The sequence below is a fragment of the Myotis myotis genome, unplaced genomic scaffold (genome assembly GCF_014108235.1).
Source record: "Myotis myotis isolate mMyoMyo1 unplaced genomic scaffold, mMyoMyo1.p scaffold_m19_p_21, whole genome shotgun sequence".
NCBI lineage: Eukaryota > Metazoa > Chordata > Mammalia > Chiroptera > Vespertilionidae > Myotis > Myotis myotis.
In genome coordinates this window covers 12673479-12691296 of record NW_023416326.1, presented here as the reverse complement: position 1 = coordinate 12691296, position 17818 = coordinate 12673479, and the positions used below count along the sequence as shown (strand labels likewise).

General features: G+C 49.1%; 1 protein-coding gene across 3 annotated transcripts; it reads right to left on the bottom strand.

The window, feature by feature from the left end:
* Positions 1-7749: 7749 nt before the first annotated feature.
* ZBTB18 (zinc finger and BTB domain containing 18) lies at positions 7750-16448 on the bottom strand. Of its 3 annotated transcripts, none has more exons than XM_036354952.1 (2): positions 16320-16448; positions 7750-11405 (listed from the first exon to the last, which is right to left on the bottom strand). In XM_036354952.1, exon 2 carries the CDS (start codon positions 11389-11391, stop codon positions 9823-9825), a length of 1569 nt encoding a protein of 522 aa, XP_036210845.1. In that variant the 5' UTR covers positions 11392-11405; positions 16320-16448; the 3' UTR covers positions 7750-9822. The 3 variants fall into 3 exon arrangements, with proteins under 3 accessions (XP_036210845.1, XP_036210844.1, XP_036210846.1); XM_036354951.1 differs by lacking the exon at positions 16320-16448 and adding an exon at positions 13763-14827; XM_036354953.1 differs by lacking the exon at positions 16320-16448 and adding an exon at positions 12897-13747.
* Positions 16449-17818: the final 1370 nt, after the last annotated feature.

Genomic DNA, 17818 nt, shown 5'->3' with positions numbered 1-17818 from the left:
GCTGCTCTCTGTCTTTGCCTCTCTCTTCCACTCTCTAAAAGATCAATGGAAAAATATCCTCGGGTGAGGATTAACAAGGAGAGAGAGAGAGAGAGAGAGAGAGAGAGAGAGAGAGGGAACCTATCTGTGTCCAACTTGGGTTTGGGAATGAGAGTCATCAGGTCCTCGTCCACAGGAACCAGCGTGTGCCGCCCGCCCGTGATGGGAGCTCCGCACACAGAGACGCGCGCACACGCCTCCAGACCCACCCGCGAGCGAGCGAGGGGCCCTCTCGTTTCTGCGGCGCTTTCTCGCTCACACGGCACGTGGAGATCGCCTCCCTCGGGGCCTACTCAACACGGGAATAAAGTGGGGACTACTCTCGCTCCATGAACTTCAATCACAAAAATCACATGGAAAGAAACCCACCTGGGTGAGAAGGAGAACCCTCCTCTTGGCGTAGCAAACAGCGATTATAACAGCGATGCCACGTAAACGTCCACGCAGCTCTCTGCTGCCAGCTTAATGCGTCTGCCCGCCCCTGTTCCCGGGAGTCTTGCGAAGGGAGAAATGCTGGGATCAGGGTGGGGTCCCTCATGTCCCACTGGGAGACCCTCCCAACTTCCTCATTAAAAAAAAAAGGAAAAAAAAAAAAGAAAAAGCCCTAACCGGTTTGGCTCGGTGGGTAGAGTGTCAGCCTGCAGACTGAAAGGTCCCAGGTTCGATTCCTATCAAGGGCATGTACCTTGGTTGTGGGCACATCCCCAGTAGGAGATGTGCAGGAGGCAGCTGATCGATGTTTCTAAGTCTCTATCCCTCTCCCTTCCTCTCTGTAAAAAACCAATAAAATATATTTAAAAATATATATATATATATATATATATATATATATATATATATATATATATTGATTTCAGAGAGGAAGGGAGCGGGAGAGAGAGCTAGAAACATCAATGATGAGAGAGAATCATTCATCAGCTGCCTCCTGCACGCCCGCCACTGGGGATCGAGCCTGCAACCCGGGACCAACCCTTCAGACCGCAGGCCGTTGCTCTATCCACTGAGCCAACCCAGCTAGGGCCCCAACTTCCTGTCGAGTCTCCTTTCCAGCACAGGACACTGAGAGAGGGAGGTGAGAACCAGCCCCAGACACCAGAGCAAGTGGGAAAATACTCAATCCCCTCATCCCAGCAGCACACGCGTCTGGAGGTTTCTCTCTGGCTGCCACCCTCCTCGCGTCCCTGTTTCTCCTCTCTCCCTCGCACGTCCAGCGCCGGCTCTGCCAGCCTGCAGCTCCGAGCCTGTGAGGAGCAGTGCCTCGCTGTGGCTGAACAAATAACGTGTTTTGGAAACGCGAGCAACCCTTCCCGGCTGGGCGCGGGGAGGGAGGGAGCCTCCGGCAGCAGCATCCTGCCAGGGCTGCAGCTAGAGGAGGCAGAGAGGCCAAAACCTGTCCCCGGACGCCAGGAGAGCGTGTCCTGCTGTAATGCTTTTCATATGGACGCTAGCATCCCAGTCAGCAGGAGAAATAGTATCCTTGAGACCTTCTGGGGTTCAATTGGTAAATATATATATATATATAATGGGCCATGCGGAGTGCAATGATGGTCAATACGCAGAGTGCAAATGCTATCACCTGTAATAACCAGAATGTTGATTTCAGGTTCAGACTTGGTCGAAGGTGCGTCCGGAGCAAGGAATTCCACCTTCGTGTGCCCCTCAAGAGAGGCAAACCTCGTGTCTGAAATGATAGATGGCCACGGTTTGGGGAATGTATGCGATGCTTGCAAGGTCCTCCCTTCCCCTGCCCAGCGCCGCACCTGCTGGGCCCCCGTGTAGGATGAATGAATGAATGACCTGGAAGTGCCCGGGCCCCGGCCCCTGGCAGCTCCATGTTTGTGTGATATGAGCTTCATCTCTGTGGAGGAGCACGTGACTCGGCGATCTGTGAGGGGAGAGTATCAGACACACCACCCAGGTCTTCGAATAATGGCGAAGAATTGGGCCATTAGATTATCATCAAATTCTGGCCATTGGATTTTTTTTTTTATTTTTTTTTTGCGGTCTGAATAACAAAATTAATTCATTCTTTCCGAAGCCACCCGTCCGGCATGCAGATTGCAAAATCCAGCATACAGATGCAGGCTGGGGATTGTTTTTTTGGGGATCACGCTGAAAAGTTGCGTGCTTTCAGGACAGAGGAAGAAGTACAGATGGATGATTAAATGAGAACAGCAATCCGAAGCTGGGTGGCCTCCTCCTCCGAACAGACTCTGAAGCAGAGACCCTGTTCAACGGTCGCTGAAAGCCCTCCCGTGCTGGTCGAGGCCCCGAAGAGCCTGTGCTTTGACTGAAGTATTATTTCTGCGGCAAGATAAGCACCTTTCGAGAAGCAAACTGAGTTAAACCGTGACAAGCCCTCCCCCCCTCCCTCCCCCTGTACGAATAGGATTCTAGGACTGCACGGAGGCATCCCTCGAGTGAAATGACATATAAATAGAATGTGAGAAATCACCACATCTTCTAGACTTCACACTCGGGCTGAAAAACAAAACTCCACTGTGCCCCGACATAGCCTCTCTCTCTCTCTCTCTCTCTCTCTTTTCTCTCTCTTAACCTAAGGATTCCAAGCCCATTCCATGTCGTGTATTCTAATAAGCCCCTGAAAACCTCAGCCGCTGGGTCCACGTGTGGGGCCTGCCGCCCCGCCCAGAGGCAGCCTGCTGGCTCAGGCCGCTAAACTGGGCCAATCGCAAGTGTAGTTTTCGTTTTCCGGTGTGTTTCGATTTTTTTTTTTTTCTTCAAAATGGTAGACACTCAGACACAAACATCAGCACCTTTGGAAAATTCAGTTGTGTAACGGTGTCAAAATTGCTCGATGCTGGCGCTGTAACCTCCTGTGATGAAAGAAGGACGTTGAGGAAAATGAAGGGCAGGTTATCAAGCAGGAATTTTAGTTTGATTTTCCAGAAAAATAAGAACCTGAAGGGCTCTCCCATCTGCCAGCCTTCAGTTCCTGTCGGCTTGTTCGGTTGCAAAATCTCAGGGATTTTGAAGAGATCTGGAACAAATTCTGCACGAAGAGCTTGCGTACAACGTCCATACTTGGACTATAAGCCTCGACCATCTTTTTCCTCCTGTCACACCCTTAAGGGACCGCTTTTCTCAAAGGCAGTTACTTATAGAAATAACTTTATAAATTAGATTGTCCTGCAATATGGTTTTATGCTCAAAATTCTTCCATTCGTTGAGGATTTTAAGTGACACAGAGAAACTTACTAGTATAAATGAGAAGAAATAGGTATATTTTTTTTACACTAAATCCAAATAGATGCACTGACGTCTATGGCTGTGGCTCACAAATAAGAAATACTTTTCTTAAATGTTTTACTGATCTACTATTGCACAATTGTGCTTTTCTTAAACCTGTCCAAGGAGACAGCCTTAGAAAGCATTGTCTGACTAGCATACACGCAATGGGCATTTCACTATTACCAAGCAACTCGTTTAGATGGTGCAGGTCCAAAGAAATGGTCCATTGAAAACGTATGTGTCTATTCTCAGTCTGCTTTTAAAAGCACATTTGAGATAGTTCCACAGAAAGCCTAAATGCTCTGACTTTGATCAAATATCATTTCAGGGCATGAGACCTATAGAAATTTCTCTCCCAAGGCTCTCAAAGGTGAAACACACACTGTATTATGACTTTTAATGCAGCGAGTATGTCCTTACTTTTAATTTTAAGGAATATATATATAATATATATGTATATAATATATATGTATGTAATATATATGTTTTTTATTGATTTAGAGAGAAAGGGAGAGAGAGGGATAGAAGCATCGATGAGAGAGAGACATCGATCAGCTGTCTCCTGCACAGCCCCCCAACCGGGAATTGAAACGGGGACTTCATGGTTCATGGGTTGATGCCCAACCACTGAGCCACACTGGCCGAGCCAGTAACATACATGTTTAAATCCTACACAGTTAAGATGCATTATGTTAAGCTGTATCATATACTAAAAGTTAGCTCTGGCTTGGCAGAGCACACGTAAATAAGGTTATGGTATTCTTTCAAGTTCATTATATACCCATTCTGTATTGAAACAACGGCTTGTATCGATCCTAAAACTGATGCCAATATTCAAATACATTTTTCCATATACCACTTCACATTAACTCCATATATGGTACACCTATTACAAACTTCAATAGCTAGGCCAATAGGACTTTTAAAAACCCCTCGATAGTCCTTTTAAGCATGTATATTGACATTTTAAAAAAACCAACTTGATTTAATGATTAACTACAGAGATTATAACCAACTGTAAATAAGTCATTTCCATGAATGGCCTCTCTCTGGGTGTCACACTGCCTCTCAGAGCCACTCTTAATATCCTCACTGAAACTGTTACTGACTAATGTGCTACATGTTAAAGCCAAATTGGGTTTTCACTCTTCTCTTGCCAAACTAGCTAGAGAGAATGCCGCCTATAGCAAAACGCAAGCTCAGCCCCAAGCCCAGCCCTGGGAAAGACTGGCAAAGGTGGGGAAGTACCTGCAAATTCAAGAAAAAAATTAGTTTTGAATTTCCTGTGAACTAGTCTCAGGCGAGGAAAGTACCACGCTCACAGAGGCCATTAGCAGCAAGCATGTCAGTCCATGTCAGAGTACATCAGGAACGTTAACTGGAGAAACCATCCCTCTCAAAAAATCTGATTTCTTTCAAGTATTTGAAATTTTTAGGGGGAAAAAAATCTTTGGGCCTGAATTAACTGGATAATTAATTCAACAATTAAGTGTAAGCAGATGCTTATAAGGTATTTGAGCTTAAAAAAAAAAATCTTTTCAAGCTACTGTTCCATTTCTAAGACCTCACCCTTTCCTGTTACGAAGTTTTCAATTTAAGGAGTTCAGCTTCTTTCCCCAGAAATGACAACAATGAGTCAAGATTTTTAGGGAGTCAGTTTGCAAAGGTGCTAAAAGTTTAATTTTTTAAATGTCTCTGAAAATGAATTAATATGTCTAAAAACCTCCAGTGACATCAATAAGCTCTGATTCCTTTTATAATATTAAGAAAATCTAAGAAGGGTTGGGTTAGAACCTTGGTCGGCAAACCGCGGCTCGCAAGCCACATGCGGCTCTTTGGCCCCTTGAGTGTGGCTCTTCCTAAGCCTTAGGAGTACCTTAATTAAGTTAATAACAATGTACCTACCTATATAGTTTAAGTTTAAAAAATTTGGCTCTCAAAAGAAATTTCAATCGTTGTACTGTTGATATTTGGCTCTGTTGACTAATGAGTTTGCTGACCACTGGGTTAGAACAATACACTATTCTGTGTTATGTAACTAAATTCACTTGAATTTAGTCAAAAGATAAGTGTTCTACATCCTACACCACAGGATCGCATCATTTTGACCACAGGATTTGGAGCAAAGACATTTTGCCATGTTTCTGAAGGCAAAAGTAGAAAAATCCTACTTGTGTAATAAACTTGGACAATAGCCAAAATAAAACTCCTAAAAGCTATTTGCTTTTAAGAAATACATCTATTGCTTTATGTTTTAAAATGGCATCATCTCTGGTATTTTAATGGCAAATGACTTAAATGAATTGAGCTCTTCGCCCTGAATTTCAAAATTCACTTACTTGATTCCCTGTTCCTCATCAGCAATTTCAAACATTGCAATAATTACAACAAAAATTTAGATGAATAATCTATGGATTAAATCTAAAATTACCTGAGTTTCCTAACCAGATGCATGTAAAAGTATCCCTCATCATATTAAAAATAAAAAAAATGTTTTAATCTCTATAGGAAGAAAATGTAGATACACAATACAGAAAATGTTGAGACTTAAAAAAAAATTCTTACCTGATATAATGGGGTTTATAAAGTCTAGTTTTAGATACTTTGTGTTTTCTTGATAAAACTTGGGAAAATCAAAAGTTTTTTAGTGTTACTACTTAGGTAAAAAACAACTATTTTCTTTGATGATAGTTCAAAAGACTTACTTGGAAAATGAATATTTCAGCCATTTAAATGTGAGCTATTATATAATTTAATATAATGTTCACCTCTTTCAGACCTTCCCATAACCTGTTTGCAGATAATCATGACAAGTCTGTTAAAGAAAAAGTCTACTTGATTCACCATTAATCTGAGAGCATAATTGACTAGAAAGGAAATCCAAAACCAGTATCTTTAACATTTTATACTTCTAGGGTATTCCCGAGGGTGTGCCCAGCACACAATGCTGGGCCCACAGCGACCTGGGGCTAATTGATTATCTAAAAGAAACAGATGTTAAAAGTAAATGAAACTACCTATTTAAAATACACTAGGTATCAGCCAGATGTCCGGGGTCGGGGGGTGGGGGGGTAGGGATCAATTTGGTTTCCAACTGTGGTGATTTGTGTAATTAACATCCTAGTTTTGCAAAGAATTTTTGAAGTTATTTTTTCCAAATTACGTGTCAAAATATTGCTTTTATAAGTACAGCCAGTCAAGTTTAAGATAATGCTCTTCATTTTAAATTAGATGCTACATGAGGACTTTCAACACCTTCAGAAAGCTTTGAGGCACTGTGTCCAGCTACGACGTCCTTTCTGAATAAGCGTGTAACTGCCCAAGAAATTACTTTGTGGAGCTCTTTCATGTGCAATGATGTTTAATTGGTTAAAACCAAGTGTGAGTTTCAGGTAATAGAAACCCTCTCTCAACAAAAAAGAGAGAAGTGGAATTCTAAGTTATAAATGATTGTGCTTTATGATGAAAGTCACTTTGGATTTCCACCCAGAGCCATCAGGGAGCTCACACATTCAAGCTCTTCTACCACTTTGTTCCTATATACGGATGTTAACCTGACTACAGGCCACGTAATATGTATTTTAGTTTGGACAGTAAGAATGTGAAACTACATTTTCATCTGTGTCTTTAAAGCTGGAACTTAGGGGCAATTGGACTTCAGGATTTGCAGATTCTCAGGTCCGTGCTGGCCCGGCTCCACTTAGGGCCACATGGGACAACCCCTAGTACAGAACCACCCAGCGCGTGAGTGCGCCGTCAATTCCTTAGGTCAACCGGCAATGCTTCGGTCTCGACATGCCCAGTGACTCGCTCAGGAAGTTGGGACCATCACAAAAATTAGGGAACAGAGGCCTTTTAATGGTTCCCTGGACTTTATTACATTTTAAAATTTAAACTTAAGAATGAAAACCTGGGGGCTTCCGAGTTCACCAGCCACAGAAAGGATGTATATAAGCTAATCTGGGACCATCAAATGCCTGCTAATTCAATTGCCTAGAATTCCAGTCATTAGCCAAGCAGTCTTCCAAATGAAGACATCCGGTCTCCTTCAATTTTCCACTTAAAACAGAACACAGAAGAATAGATCTGACCAATCAACTTAAGATAAAATTACCCATGAAAATGACTTATGCGCAGGGATTAGAAGCTGGCCAGCGTCTGAAGGAAAACCTTATGTGACCACTTGAGGTTTCATGGATTCACACACTTCTAGGGAATTACCTTCACATTTGTGATCGAGGTGGTAGAAAATGGGCCACACTTTTAAAATGTGCGTTTAGTATCGTCTTAAATGACTAGAAGCAAAAATGTTTGCCCATTTCCATTTGAGTGATTTTAAGGCATTCTAATAATTTCATAAGCTCTGAATAGAGCTGACATTAAAAACAAAGATGCCACGTATGATACACACTTAGGATCGTGTAGTACATAGTCACAATTAAAATAGCACACGAGAAGCTGAGTTCATATAATTTATTGCAGTTAGCACACAGTTTAAAAATTCACCAACACACCAACAGTACAAAACTAAACAGCATTATAAGTTATTCCCCCCTCAGGAAAATAAAACATACTATGATTGTCAAAGCTAGATGTCAGTCTAAGTTTTAGAACAAAGGAAGAAGGTGAAACTAAGAAGAAAAAGTAATCACTCACAATGACCACAAAAAGAAAATTCAAAAGAAAGTCCGTTTTCTCACAGACATTGATTGTCTTCTCTAAATTAATAAAAATTACTTTAACATAAACTGTATTTAAAAACAAAACAAAACTAGAAACTCTTCAAGTAACTAAAGATAATGCTCCAAGGCCATTTTCACAGCTTTTTTTTGTTTGTTTGTTTGTTTGCTTTAAATGCCATTACAGCCAAATTAACACACATTTGACCAAATATTTCCAAAACAGTCCAGCAACACACAATGGAGTTTTCCATTCAGTATCTTAAGCACAAAAATAGGCTATGTTTACAGTAGTTAAGGCGATCAAATTTTAAACAAAAGCAATTAAAAAAAAAAAAAAAAAAGGGAAAAACAGCAAACGTTTTCCATGCTACTCCCATAGACCTTATTTGTAAGTGCAAGACAGGAAAACAAACACTGTGCAAAATGCTCTTGCCCGCGTGGTCACCACAGCGCACGCTGGGCGGCAGCCTCTGCCGCGATCCATAGTCTACTAACCCCCTTCCCCATGTCAATCAAGGCAGTCCAGTCCTTTCAGCCTGGGGCTTTTTCAGTCCATAGAATCTTTTCATGAGTTGGGGGAGGGGGTGGGAGGTGGGATAGGGAGGGCGGGTGAGGAAGAAGGGGAGCAAAAGAAAAAAGAATGACCTATTGTCAATTTGTGCAGTAGTTATTCTAAAGATGCTCAACTGGGTATAAATGGGTACACCTAAACTTGGAGCCGGCGCGGGTTCCGTGCCATCAGAAGTTTGTTATAAATGCACACTGCACATGCAAATCTTTAAGCCGTTTGTAAACATTTATATTTTCCTTGTTATGTAGCGAAGTTATCAATTTGCAGCTTACGTTTTTATTCAGCTTAACAGTTTCAACTTAAAAACAGTGGGAAAGTCGATTTAAATTATATAAAATAAAAATAAAAACAGTGCATTTACGTTCTTCATAACACCAGGTTATTTTCCGAATGGTGCTATTTTTTTTTTCTAAGGAAATTAAATAATTTTAAACTCACTCGTTAAAGTTATACAATGCAAACAAAGACAAAAATATATCGAAACTCATGCATTTCTGTAGCGTTAATATTTACTCTTCAAGACTCAACTAAGAGCATCAACACAACCTGTCAAGTTCTTTGACACCCCCCCCAGCCCGTGTAATCAATTACAGTATACAATGACAGTAATTCACATTTTCAACACAGTTCAACACTGCTGAAGCTGCACTATCCTCTTCATCCCCAGCAAACCTTCACAAAGACAGGGTCCCAGTGACCCAGTGTACGCTCATCATTGCTCTCACTGGGAACCGTCAGGAAACCAGAAGTTGCCACAGAAAGTTTTAAGTCAACTGCTTGTTTAAAAATAGATAATCCAGCATTTCAGAAATTTTCCATTTGGGTCTAAAAGCATTCCCGTTTCCAACAGCCAGAAAAGATTCATGCAATTTGAGACATAGAAAGAGGCTAATAAAACTGGAGGGAATTTCTACTTCCAAACAAAAAAAGTGTGTGGGGGGGAAGGACCTCGAGACAATGCAGTGTTGACAAAATGAAGCCCTATGCACGCCTTCTGCGATAGGACGATTTGTTTCAAAGGTTCTTATTGGCTTACTTCCCCTACCCCTCAGAGAAAACACCTCTCTATTCTGACTCGCCCTAAAGTTTCTTTTATCAGGATGCTAAGTTAGTGAGATTCTCATGCTATTCTAAAGTGCAAAAACAAGTTAATATCCCAACTTTTTAGTTCCAGGAAACAAGACTGCTTTTAGACCGTACCACAACTATATATATAGAGATCTATGTATATATATGTATATATATATATATATATAATTTATATATATATATATAAAATTATTTCCAGAGTTCTTGCGAGCTATCTTCTAAGGTCCAGTCTCTGACAGTGGGCAAGCTCAGCGCTTCGCTTTTGACAGACAAGGAGTTCACCAACTCACAGTGGAACTTGCGGATGTGTCTGTACAGGTCCCCCGACTGCGTGAACCTGCGCTCGCACCACTTGCACGCGTGCGGCTTCTCGCGGGTGTGCACCACGGCGTGGCGGCTCAGGTTGTGCGAGTACTGGAAGCTCTTGCCGCACTGGGTGCAGGTGTAGGGCTTCTCGCCCGAGTGGGTCCTCTCGTGGCGCTTGAGCGTGTACATGCAGGAGAAGGTCTTGCCGCACAGCGAGCAGGTGGGCACGTTGACGTCGGCGGCCGGCTTGCTGCGGATGCCGTCCTGCTCGCGGAAGTGCGTGCTCAGGTGGATCTGCAGGATGTGCGGGCTGGGGAAGACCTTGTTGCACAGCGGGCACATGAAGATCTGGCCGGCCGGGCTCAGGATGTTGGAGACGTAGGGCAGCAGGCTGCTCTCCATGCCGCCCTCCACCGGCCCGCGCTCGCTCTCCGGGGTCAGCATCTCGTCGTCGCTGGCTTTGTCCTCCCGCTCGAGCTCCCGCAGGACCGAGTCCTCCCTCAGCGGAGCCAGGTGGGCCGGCTCGTACTGGACCCTGGGAGTAGCGCCCACACTCTCTTTCCCCGCGCTATGGTCCATGTCATAGTCATTAGTGCCAACATCGCTCTCATCACAGGAGGCCTCTTTCTCCACCTTCACCTGCACCAGGTTGCTTCTCAGCACGTCCTGTGAAGAGAAATAAGAGCTGTTCAGATTCTCAACGCCCGAAAGGCTGGACTTGACAGACAGGTCCAGCACGCAGTCAACATCTGCCGCATCCCTCACGGAGGTGACAGACCTCTGGGACAAAGACTCGGTGGAGCTGCAGGGGCTGGCTACTGTTTTTCCAGCTGCTGTGGCGTGTGGCTCGGCCTCCCCGCCCGCCTGGGGGATGCCTGCTGAGTCCGAGGGCAAGCGCATCCACATGGTCCCGGGCTCGCCGGCCAAGTCCCTTTTGCTGGGCAGGATGTTCAGTTTCTCCTCTTCGCCCTCCTCTTCGTCGCTGGGCAGGTCGCCAGCCATGTGGCTGCTGCCATCGGAGAGGCTCTCGACTTTGTCCGAGCAGCTCGAGGCGTCTTCCTCCTTCTTGGTGCTGTCGGCCTCGGTGGTGGCTTTCTCTTTCAGCTTCTTCTTGCAGACTTTGACAATGTCATACATGTGGAGATAGCTGGCAGCTGCGAGCACGTCTTCAATGGGCAAGTCTTTGAACTGGAGTTTCCCTTCATACATGAATTCAAGCAGGAGAGCGAAGGCCGGGGCGGTAACAATGTCGCTGTTCAGATGAACAATGTCCCTTTTGTCCAGCTGGTCCTTGTAGAAGAGGTGGAAGTACATGCTGCACGAAGCCAGCACGGCGCGGTGCGCGCGGAACTGGGCATCTCCCACCAGCACCGTGCAGTCACAAAGGAAGCCCTGGTGCCTCTGCTCGCTCAGACACTGCAGCAAATGTCTGCTGTGGTCTGGGAACTCCATGCTGTCTTCATAACCTGCGGAGAGAGACATTTCTCGTGAGAGCCACTTCACAACTTGCCACGCCAGTCCCCACACAAAAAACCATCCTTCGGCTTGGCAGCCGGGGCACATGTCCCTGAATTTTAATCAGGCGTCTGACCCAAACACGACCAAATCACATGCACGCCACCCAAATGCGGGGAGGAAAGGCACGCTTGCCACACGGCTGCACCCCAGCCCCACCGTCTGCAATGCACCCCACCTTCCTTGAACTTTCAGTCAAGTTTTCAAAGCCTTGGTTTCAGGACCGTCTCTTACTGAGAGTAAGGACTGAGACCCCTCTCAGAAGCATTTAGGGAACGCTACTCACCAAATTAAGTCCCACAAAACCTACAAAATAGCTTGAATTTCAAAGGGAACAACTCATAATGAACAAAGAGAAGTCCCGGCAGACTCTGGAAGATTCGGGAAACTTGTCTGACCATCCTTTTTATTACTTTTGATACCTGATTGTGCTTACAGAGCACAATTTAAACATACACATTCGGTTGAATAATAATTTAAAAAAAAAAACCCATCATGAAATCGCATAATTAGTCCAGGAATTAGCAAAAAACTTTCTTTTAAAGTCAGAGTGTTATGACAACAAAAGCCCTGCGTGTAAAAACACATGTGTGTGCCCAAGATTTCAGGTACAGCGCACACGTACGAGGCAGGAGGAGCTGCGCCAACAGATGGGAAAGATCATCTTTACTACAAACCCATCCAAATATTTTTTTAATGAATTGAGAAAAATGGTTATTATTTCTTTGGAAAATCTGTACCTCTAGAGACTTGGGAGCCAGCAGGGCTTTATTTAACTCTGAAAAAAATCTTATCTAAACTTTGATCCTTTGCAAAAGCAAGATGAGTTCCATATTCAAATTAATTCGAACTTTTAAATAAAGGCATATTATGTTCAAATGAAATTCAAAAGCTTTACAGGTTCAACATTAAAAAAAAAGCCTTACCAGAAAAAGAGAAACTATTTTTTCCCCTGACTCTGCCTTACCTCTGTCAACAGAAAATACTTTGTTTCAACATAACTTGATATATTTTGCTTTCCCACTAGCTTCTATTCTTTCAAATACGCATTGTTGCCCTGGTTTTCTGGTGCAGGGGGGATGAAAGGGAGGGAGAGGCAAGGCGAAGCTGTACAATGGGTCAAAATTCAACTCCTTAAAACCAAAGAAAACCCCACTTCCCCTTTCCTGTGCCAGAAGCAGGGTTCCACCCACCCACCCCAGAAAGCACGTTTGGAGAATGGGCACACACACAGTCATTTCATATTTAGAAATTCCTTCCCTGCTTTTTCTACACTTTGCCCAAGGTGGACTGAAACTTTCACCCTCGCCCCCCAAACCAGTCTGCTAGATGCCACCGCGGAATACCCCAAGATGTACAATACAATCAGTCCCAGTGCCCCACAGCGCACATCAATCCTAATCCCTGAGAGGGCTAAAAATAAAGATTGGAGGGCAGCTCACAAGGTAGCCGTGATCAAATTAGGAGGCTGAGAGGACAGAGAGGGCCGAAGAAGGAAGCTTATAAACATCTGATCCAGCTGACGGTGGCCATATGGCAGCTGCTGCCCAGATAAAGAGATTAAGAACAGAGGAGTGCGATTACAGCTGTCTGGCCAATTCAGGCAGCTCAACCCTACAAGTTCTAAATTAGTCGCTAACACAAAAACTCCTGCAAATAATTATTGTTATGCTGAAATAAAAGATCTCTTAAATATATATTGGAAAGAGAAATGAGGAAGCCAGTCAAACTATTCTCTTGAGGACAAAAGTTTTCTTGTGTTGTTTTTTTTTCTTCTCCCTTTTTAAAAAACCTTCGGTTTCAAAAGCACCACAGCTGTATGTTTCAGCAGTGCTGCCGAATGTTTTTGAAGAATAAAGTTTCACAGTGGAATTAATTACACGACAACCCAGCTTCTCAACTAGAATAATCTTCTCATGTAAGTTTGAACGTGGATTCCAGAGTTTACCATTTCTCCCCGACCCCCAAAGCAAAAGGAATCTAAACAGCAGTGAACGACAACAACAATATAAAGCATTTTAATCCAAAGTGACCTCAAAAAGCAGTACGTCAAAGCTTTTCTTAACATTTCAAAACTTGAAATATTTCTGTGTATTAAAGTTCTTTCCTTGCTCTCCAGCAAAAGGGATAAAAATTAAAACTACCCAAGCCCCAAGACTTGCAACTCCAATAAGCTGTTCATTTCATACTCCATTTCATACATTATTCCTAAACTGGGTTAGAAAAGTAATGTGATTTTTTTTTTTTAATTCAATAAACAAAACACCAAAACACAAATATGCTCCATCTAATCTCTTGCTACTCCTACCTTTCGGACACATAAACCTGATTAAGTCCTTTCCTCTGAGGCTTGCTGGCTCCAGGTCTGTTACATCGGTGGAAAAAAAGCAGACTAAGAGAGACAGATGCAAAGTGGAGATGATGTTAGGGAGGAATGAGATACCTTCTCCACCACAGATCCGCACACACTGGCTCCCTGTCTGTGTGTTAGAATAAAAGGCTGAGAGATGGCAGGCTGTCAGCTGCTCTGACATCATGTTCAGATGGAAATGCTACCTCCAGCTGTGCTCCTTTTAATGCCATATGCTACTCCTCTACACTCCTGCCACCAGCTTTTTTCTTAGGAGAACTTTTCTCTTCTGTTAGTATAAACAAAATACTTCAAAGTCTCCCCTTTTTTCCCCCCAAACTTTCTAACAGCAGAAATTGAAAAACGCAGCATATGGACTTCTACTGTATTTCTGGGCTAGCAGCACTTCTGTCTGGGGCTGGCGCCCCGCTCCCAGACGGACAGCACCCTCAGGCCACGAGCTATGCAGGAAGCCGGACTTTTATTTGTCCCTCCCCAACCTTTCCCTCCCGAGGCAGCTTAAGGACCTTTTTAAACCAACCCCGTGCACATCTCCAGCCCCATTTCAACATTATTACTACGGCACCTTTTTTCTTTTTTTCTCCTGCTGAGATAATGGGACACACGTCTCAGGATGCTGGGAGCCTGTGCACAACCATGACCCCAGCCCGCTTCCCTGTATGATCTCACTTATTTAGCTCCCGAGCCACAGTGACCTTCTCAGGGACATTTCTCACACTCGTCAGTTAAATGCAAATTTCAGTTTTCAGTATCAACAGACTGAAAGCGCCCTTTCTGAAATCCTGGAAAGTGCTTCAGTTCAGTGAGACACACAGTCCAGCCGGCCAACCTGCTCCAGCCCCTGAACATGAGCGCTGCACCTGCGCACGGGCTCCGACCCCGGACACAAAAAAGCAGAACTTCGCCGGCCCCTCAATCTGGGTCCCCTAACAACCTTTTCCTTTCTTTTTTGGGGGGTCACTCTGTAATGTGTGTGATCACAAGAACACCTTTCCAAGGAGAGAGCGTGGGGGGTGGGGGGGTGGGGTCTAGGAAGTTTGGGAACTTGCGGGCCACACTTCGTGGGCCTGTCCGCGTGGCTGATGAAATCGGAACGCAATCCGGGCCGGCCAGGCCGGTGCCCCGCAAGGTGCTGCGACATCTGCGAATGTCAAGTCCATCCCCGCAGGCTCCGGGGGAGGGCGACGGGGAGGCCAGCAGCTGGGCCACGGCGAGGGGGGTGTGGGGGGGGTGCGGCGGCCCCGGGGGGTGCTCACCCTCTGTCCACGGGAAGAAACCACGCCGCGGAGCCCACGGGTGGCACGGCCCCCCGGCCCCGCCCGCCGCGCCGTCCCCAGGCCCCCGGCCTAACTTTCTCCAACTTCGCGATGAATGACACAGCGACGAACGCCGCTTCCAGGGCGCCCTCCCCGCCGCTGAATTCCTCCCCGGCCACACGACCCGCTCGCCCCCCGCGCCCCGTCCCGTCCCGTCCCGCCGTCTCCCACATCCATCAGCCCGCGGCCCCGGCGGGGTGGGGGCGGCTGACAGTTTAATGGGCCCCGAGCACCGCCGTGGGCCGGCGGCGGCTCCCAGCCCACAAATCAACCCCTCGCGCCCGGCTACCGGGGGGCCGGCCGGCCGGGAAGCTCGGGGTTTGTTTTTTCAAAGAGGCGGGGGCTGGGGGCGGGGAGCGGGCGGACGGACGGACGGACGGGGGGAGCGGGGAGCCATGCAAATCCCCCCGCGGGGGCCTGGGCAGACCAACACGCGGGGAAAGAGGAAGGTCCGACCACAGGGAAGGAGGCGGAGGGCGTAGAGCCGGTGCAGCAGGAAAACACCTTCAACAACAGCCCCGAAAACAGACCCGGGTCGCGGCAGCAACAAAAGAAAAGTCGTAAGAAGCAGCCGGGCGGGGGGGTGGGGGGTGGGGGAGGCGGGGGGTGGTGGCTACCGCTTCCCCGCCGCCCCGGGCCTCCCGGCAACTGCACCCGCCGGGGGGGGGGGGGCGAGGGGGAGAGGGAGGGGGGCTCCCCCGCAGCCCCTCCCCCGGGCGCCACTGCAGCTGCACCGGTCCCCGGAGCGCGGCCGTCCCGGGCGCCACTGCAGCTGCGGCGGCTCCCAAGCCCCCTCCCCCCCGCGCCCGCCGCCCTCCGCACCGGGGAGGCGCCACCGCAGCTGCACCGGCCCGGAGCCCGCCCCGCGCCGCAGCTGCACCGGCCGGGGGGGTGGAGGTGGGGGGGCGCGGAGCCGGCCAGCCCGCACCCCGCCCGACCCCGCAGCTGCAGCCCCGGCCCCGCGCCCGGGCCTCCCGCAGCTGCGCCGCCCCCCGCCGCCCAACCGCTCCGACCGCACAAACTAACTCCACTCGCGGGGGGCGCCCCCGGCCGGCCGGCCCGCCCGCCCTCCGCCCACACCGCCCCGCCTGGCCGGCCGCACAGCTGGCGCCCCCGCCCGCCGGGGGTCGGGGCGCAGAGGGGCGCCGGGTCAGAGGCCGGACCGGCGCGGGACTCACACGGAGCGGCCCCAAGTCACCGCGTCCCCCGCCGCCGCCGCCGCCGCCGCGTCCTCCGCCTCCGCCTCCCGGCCGTCGCCGCCGCCGGACTTGGTGGGCTTCCTCCTCCTCGCGCCCCCTCCCTCCCGGCCCCCCCACCCCCCAAGCCCGGCTCCGTCGCCCGCTCCCCCTGCCCCCTCCCTCCCGCCCGCCCCCGCTGGCAGCCGGAGGAGCGCGGCGGAGCGAAGAGGCCCCACTCTCAACGGCTCCCCATGGCAGCAGCCCAGCGGCGGCCGCAGCCTGCCAGACACCGCGAGGGAGCGAGCGAGGAGCGAGCGGAGCCGCCGGGCCGGGGGGGCGGGGCGGGGGGGCCGCGGGGAGGGGGCGGGAGGACGCACCACGCACGCACGCGGCGGCGCCGGCCAGATGTTGCCCCCCCTCGGCCCGCCCCCTCCGCCCCACGCCTCCGACCCCCCACCCCCTACGGCGCTGGGCTCCTGCGATTGACCGAAAGCGCCCGGCCCGGCGCCGCCCGCCCGCCCCCCGGCTGCCGTCTCCTCCAATAGGAGGGCGCCTTTTCAGGAGGGCGGAGGCAGTGGCGGGCAATCGCCGGACTGGCAGGAGGGCTCGGCCAATGGGAGGAGCTGGCTTGAGCTGCCGCTCGCGCGCCCCCAATCGCAGGCCGAAGGTGTCGGGGTGGGCGGGGCCCGAGCGGCCGGGGCGGGGCCGGGCGCGGCGCGGCGCGGGGCGGAGTCCCCGGGCGGGCGGGCGCAGCGGCGGCGGTGGCAGCGGCGCCCCTCTGGGTGACTTGGCCGTGAGAAAGTGAAAGGAGCCCGCGGGCGGCGGCGACAGCTGCGCGGGGAGGGGCCTGTCTCCAGGCTCCGAGGCCTCGCGCGCGCCGGGGTTGCGGAGCCAGCGCGCCGGTGGGCACCGTGACAACCATAAATACACTTTGAAACGTGGTGGCGCTTGGCCGCTCCGAGTCGTGCAGGTATCCCCGCCCGGGCGGCCGGGCGCTCGGGGTGGCACCGAGGACTCGAGTCCGGCATTAGGTGGCTCCCTGCTGGGGGTGACGCCGCCTGGGTCCCGGGTCCTCGGCTGCCCGAGCGGGGAGCAGCGCTCAGGGACGTTCTTGCCCGACCCTGCGGCGCCCCGCTTCCCGGTGCACGTGGGGCGCTGCGGGGCGGCCGTTTCGGGCCGGCGTTCCCCTGAACGTGGTCTCGCAGCGGCGGAGCCGAGCGCCTGTGTTTCCCCGGGAGCCCTCGCGTCACATGCGTGCACTTGCACGGTTACAAGGAAAGACATTCCCAAGTGACCAAATGTTAGGGAATTACAGTCAAATTGATGCTTGCAGAAGCCTGAGCCTGATTCCTTAATTGGTACGTATCAAGCCACAACTCTGAACTGCGGAGGGAAGCGGGGGTGTAAGACCACGGTTGCCCGGCTTCTCCTCCCTCCCTTCCAAAAACTTTTACTCCCGTTTCTGTCCTTTGCCATTAAACTTCGTGTGCATGGTGGCC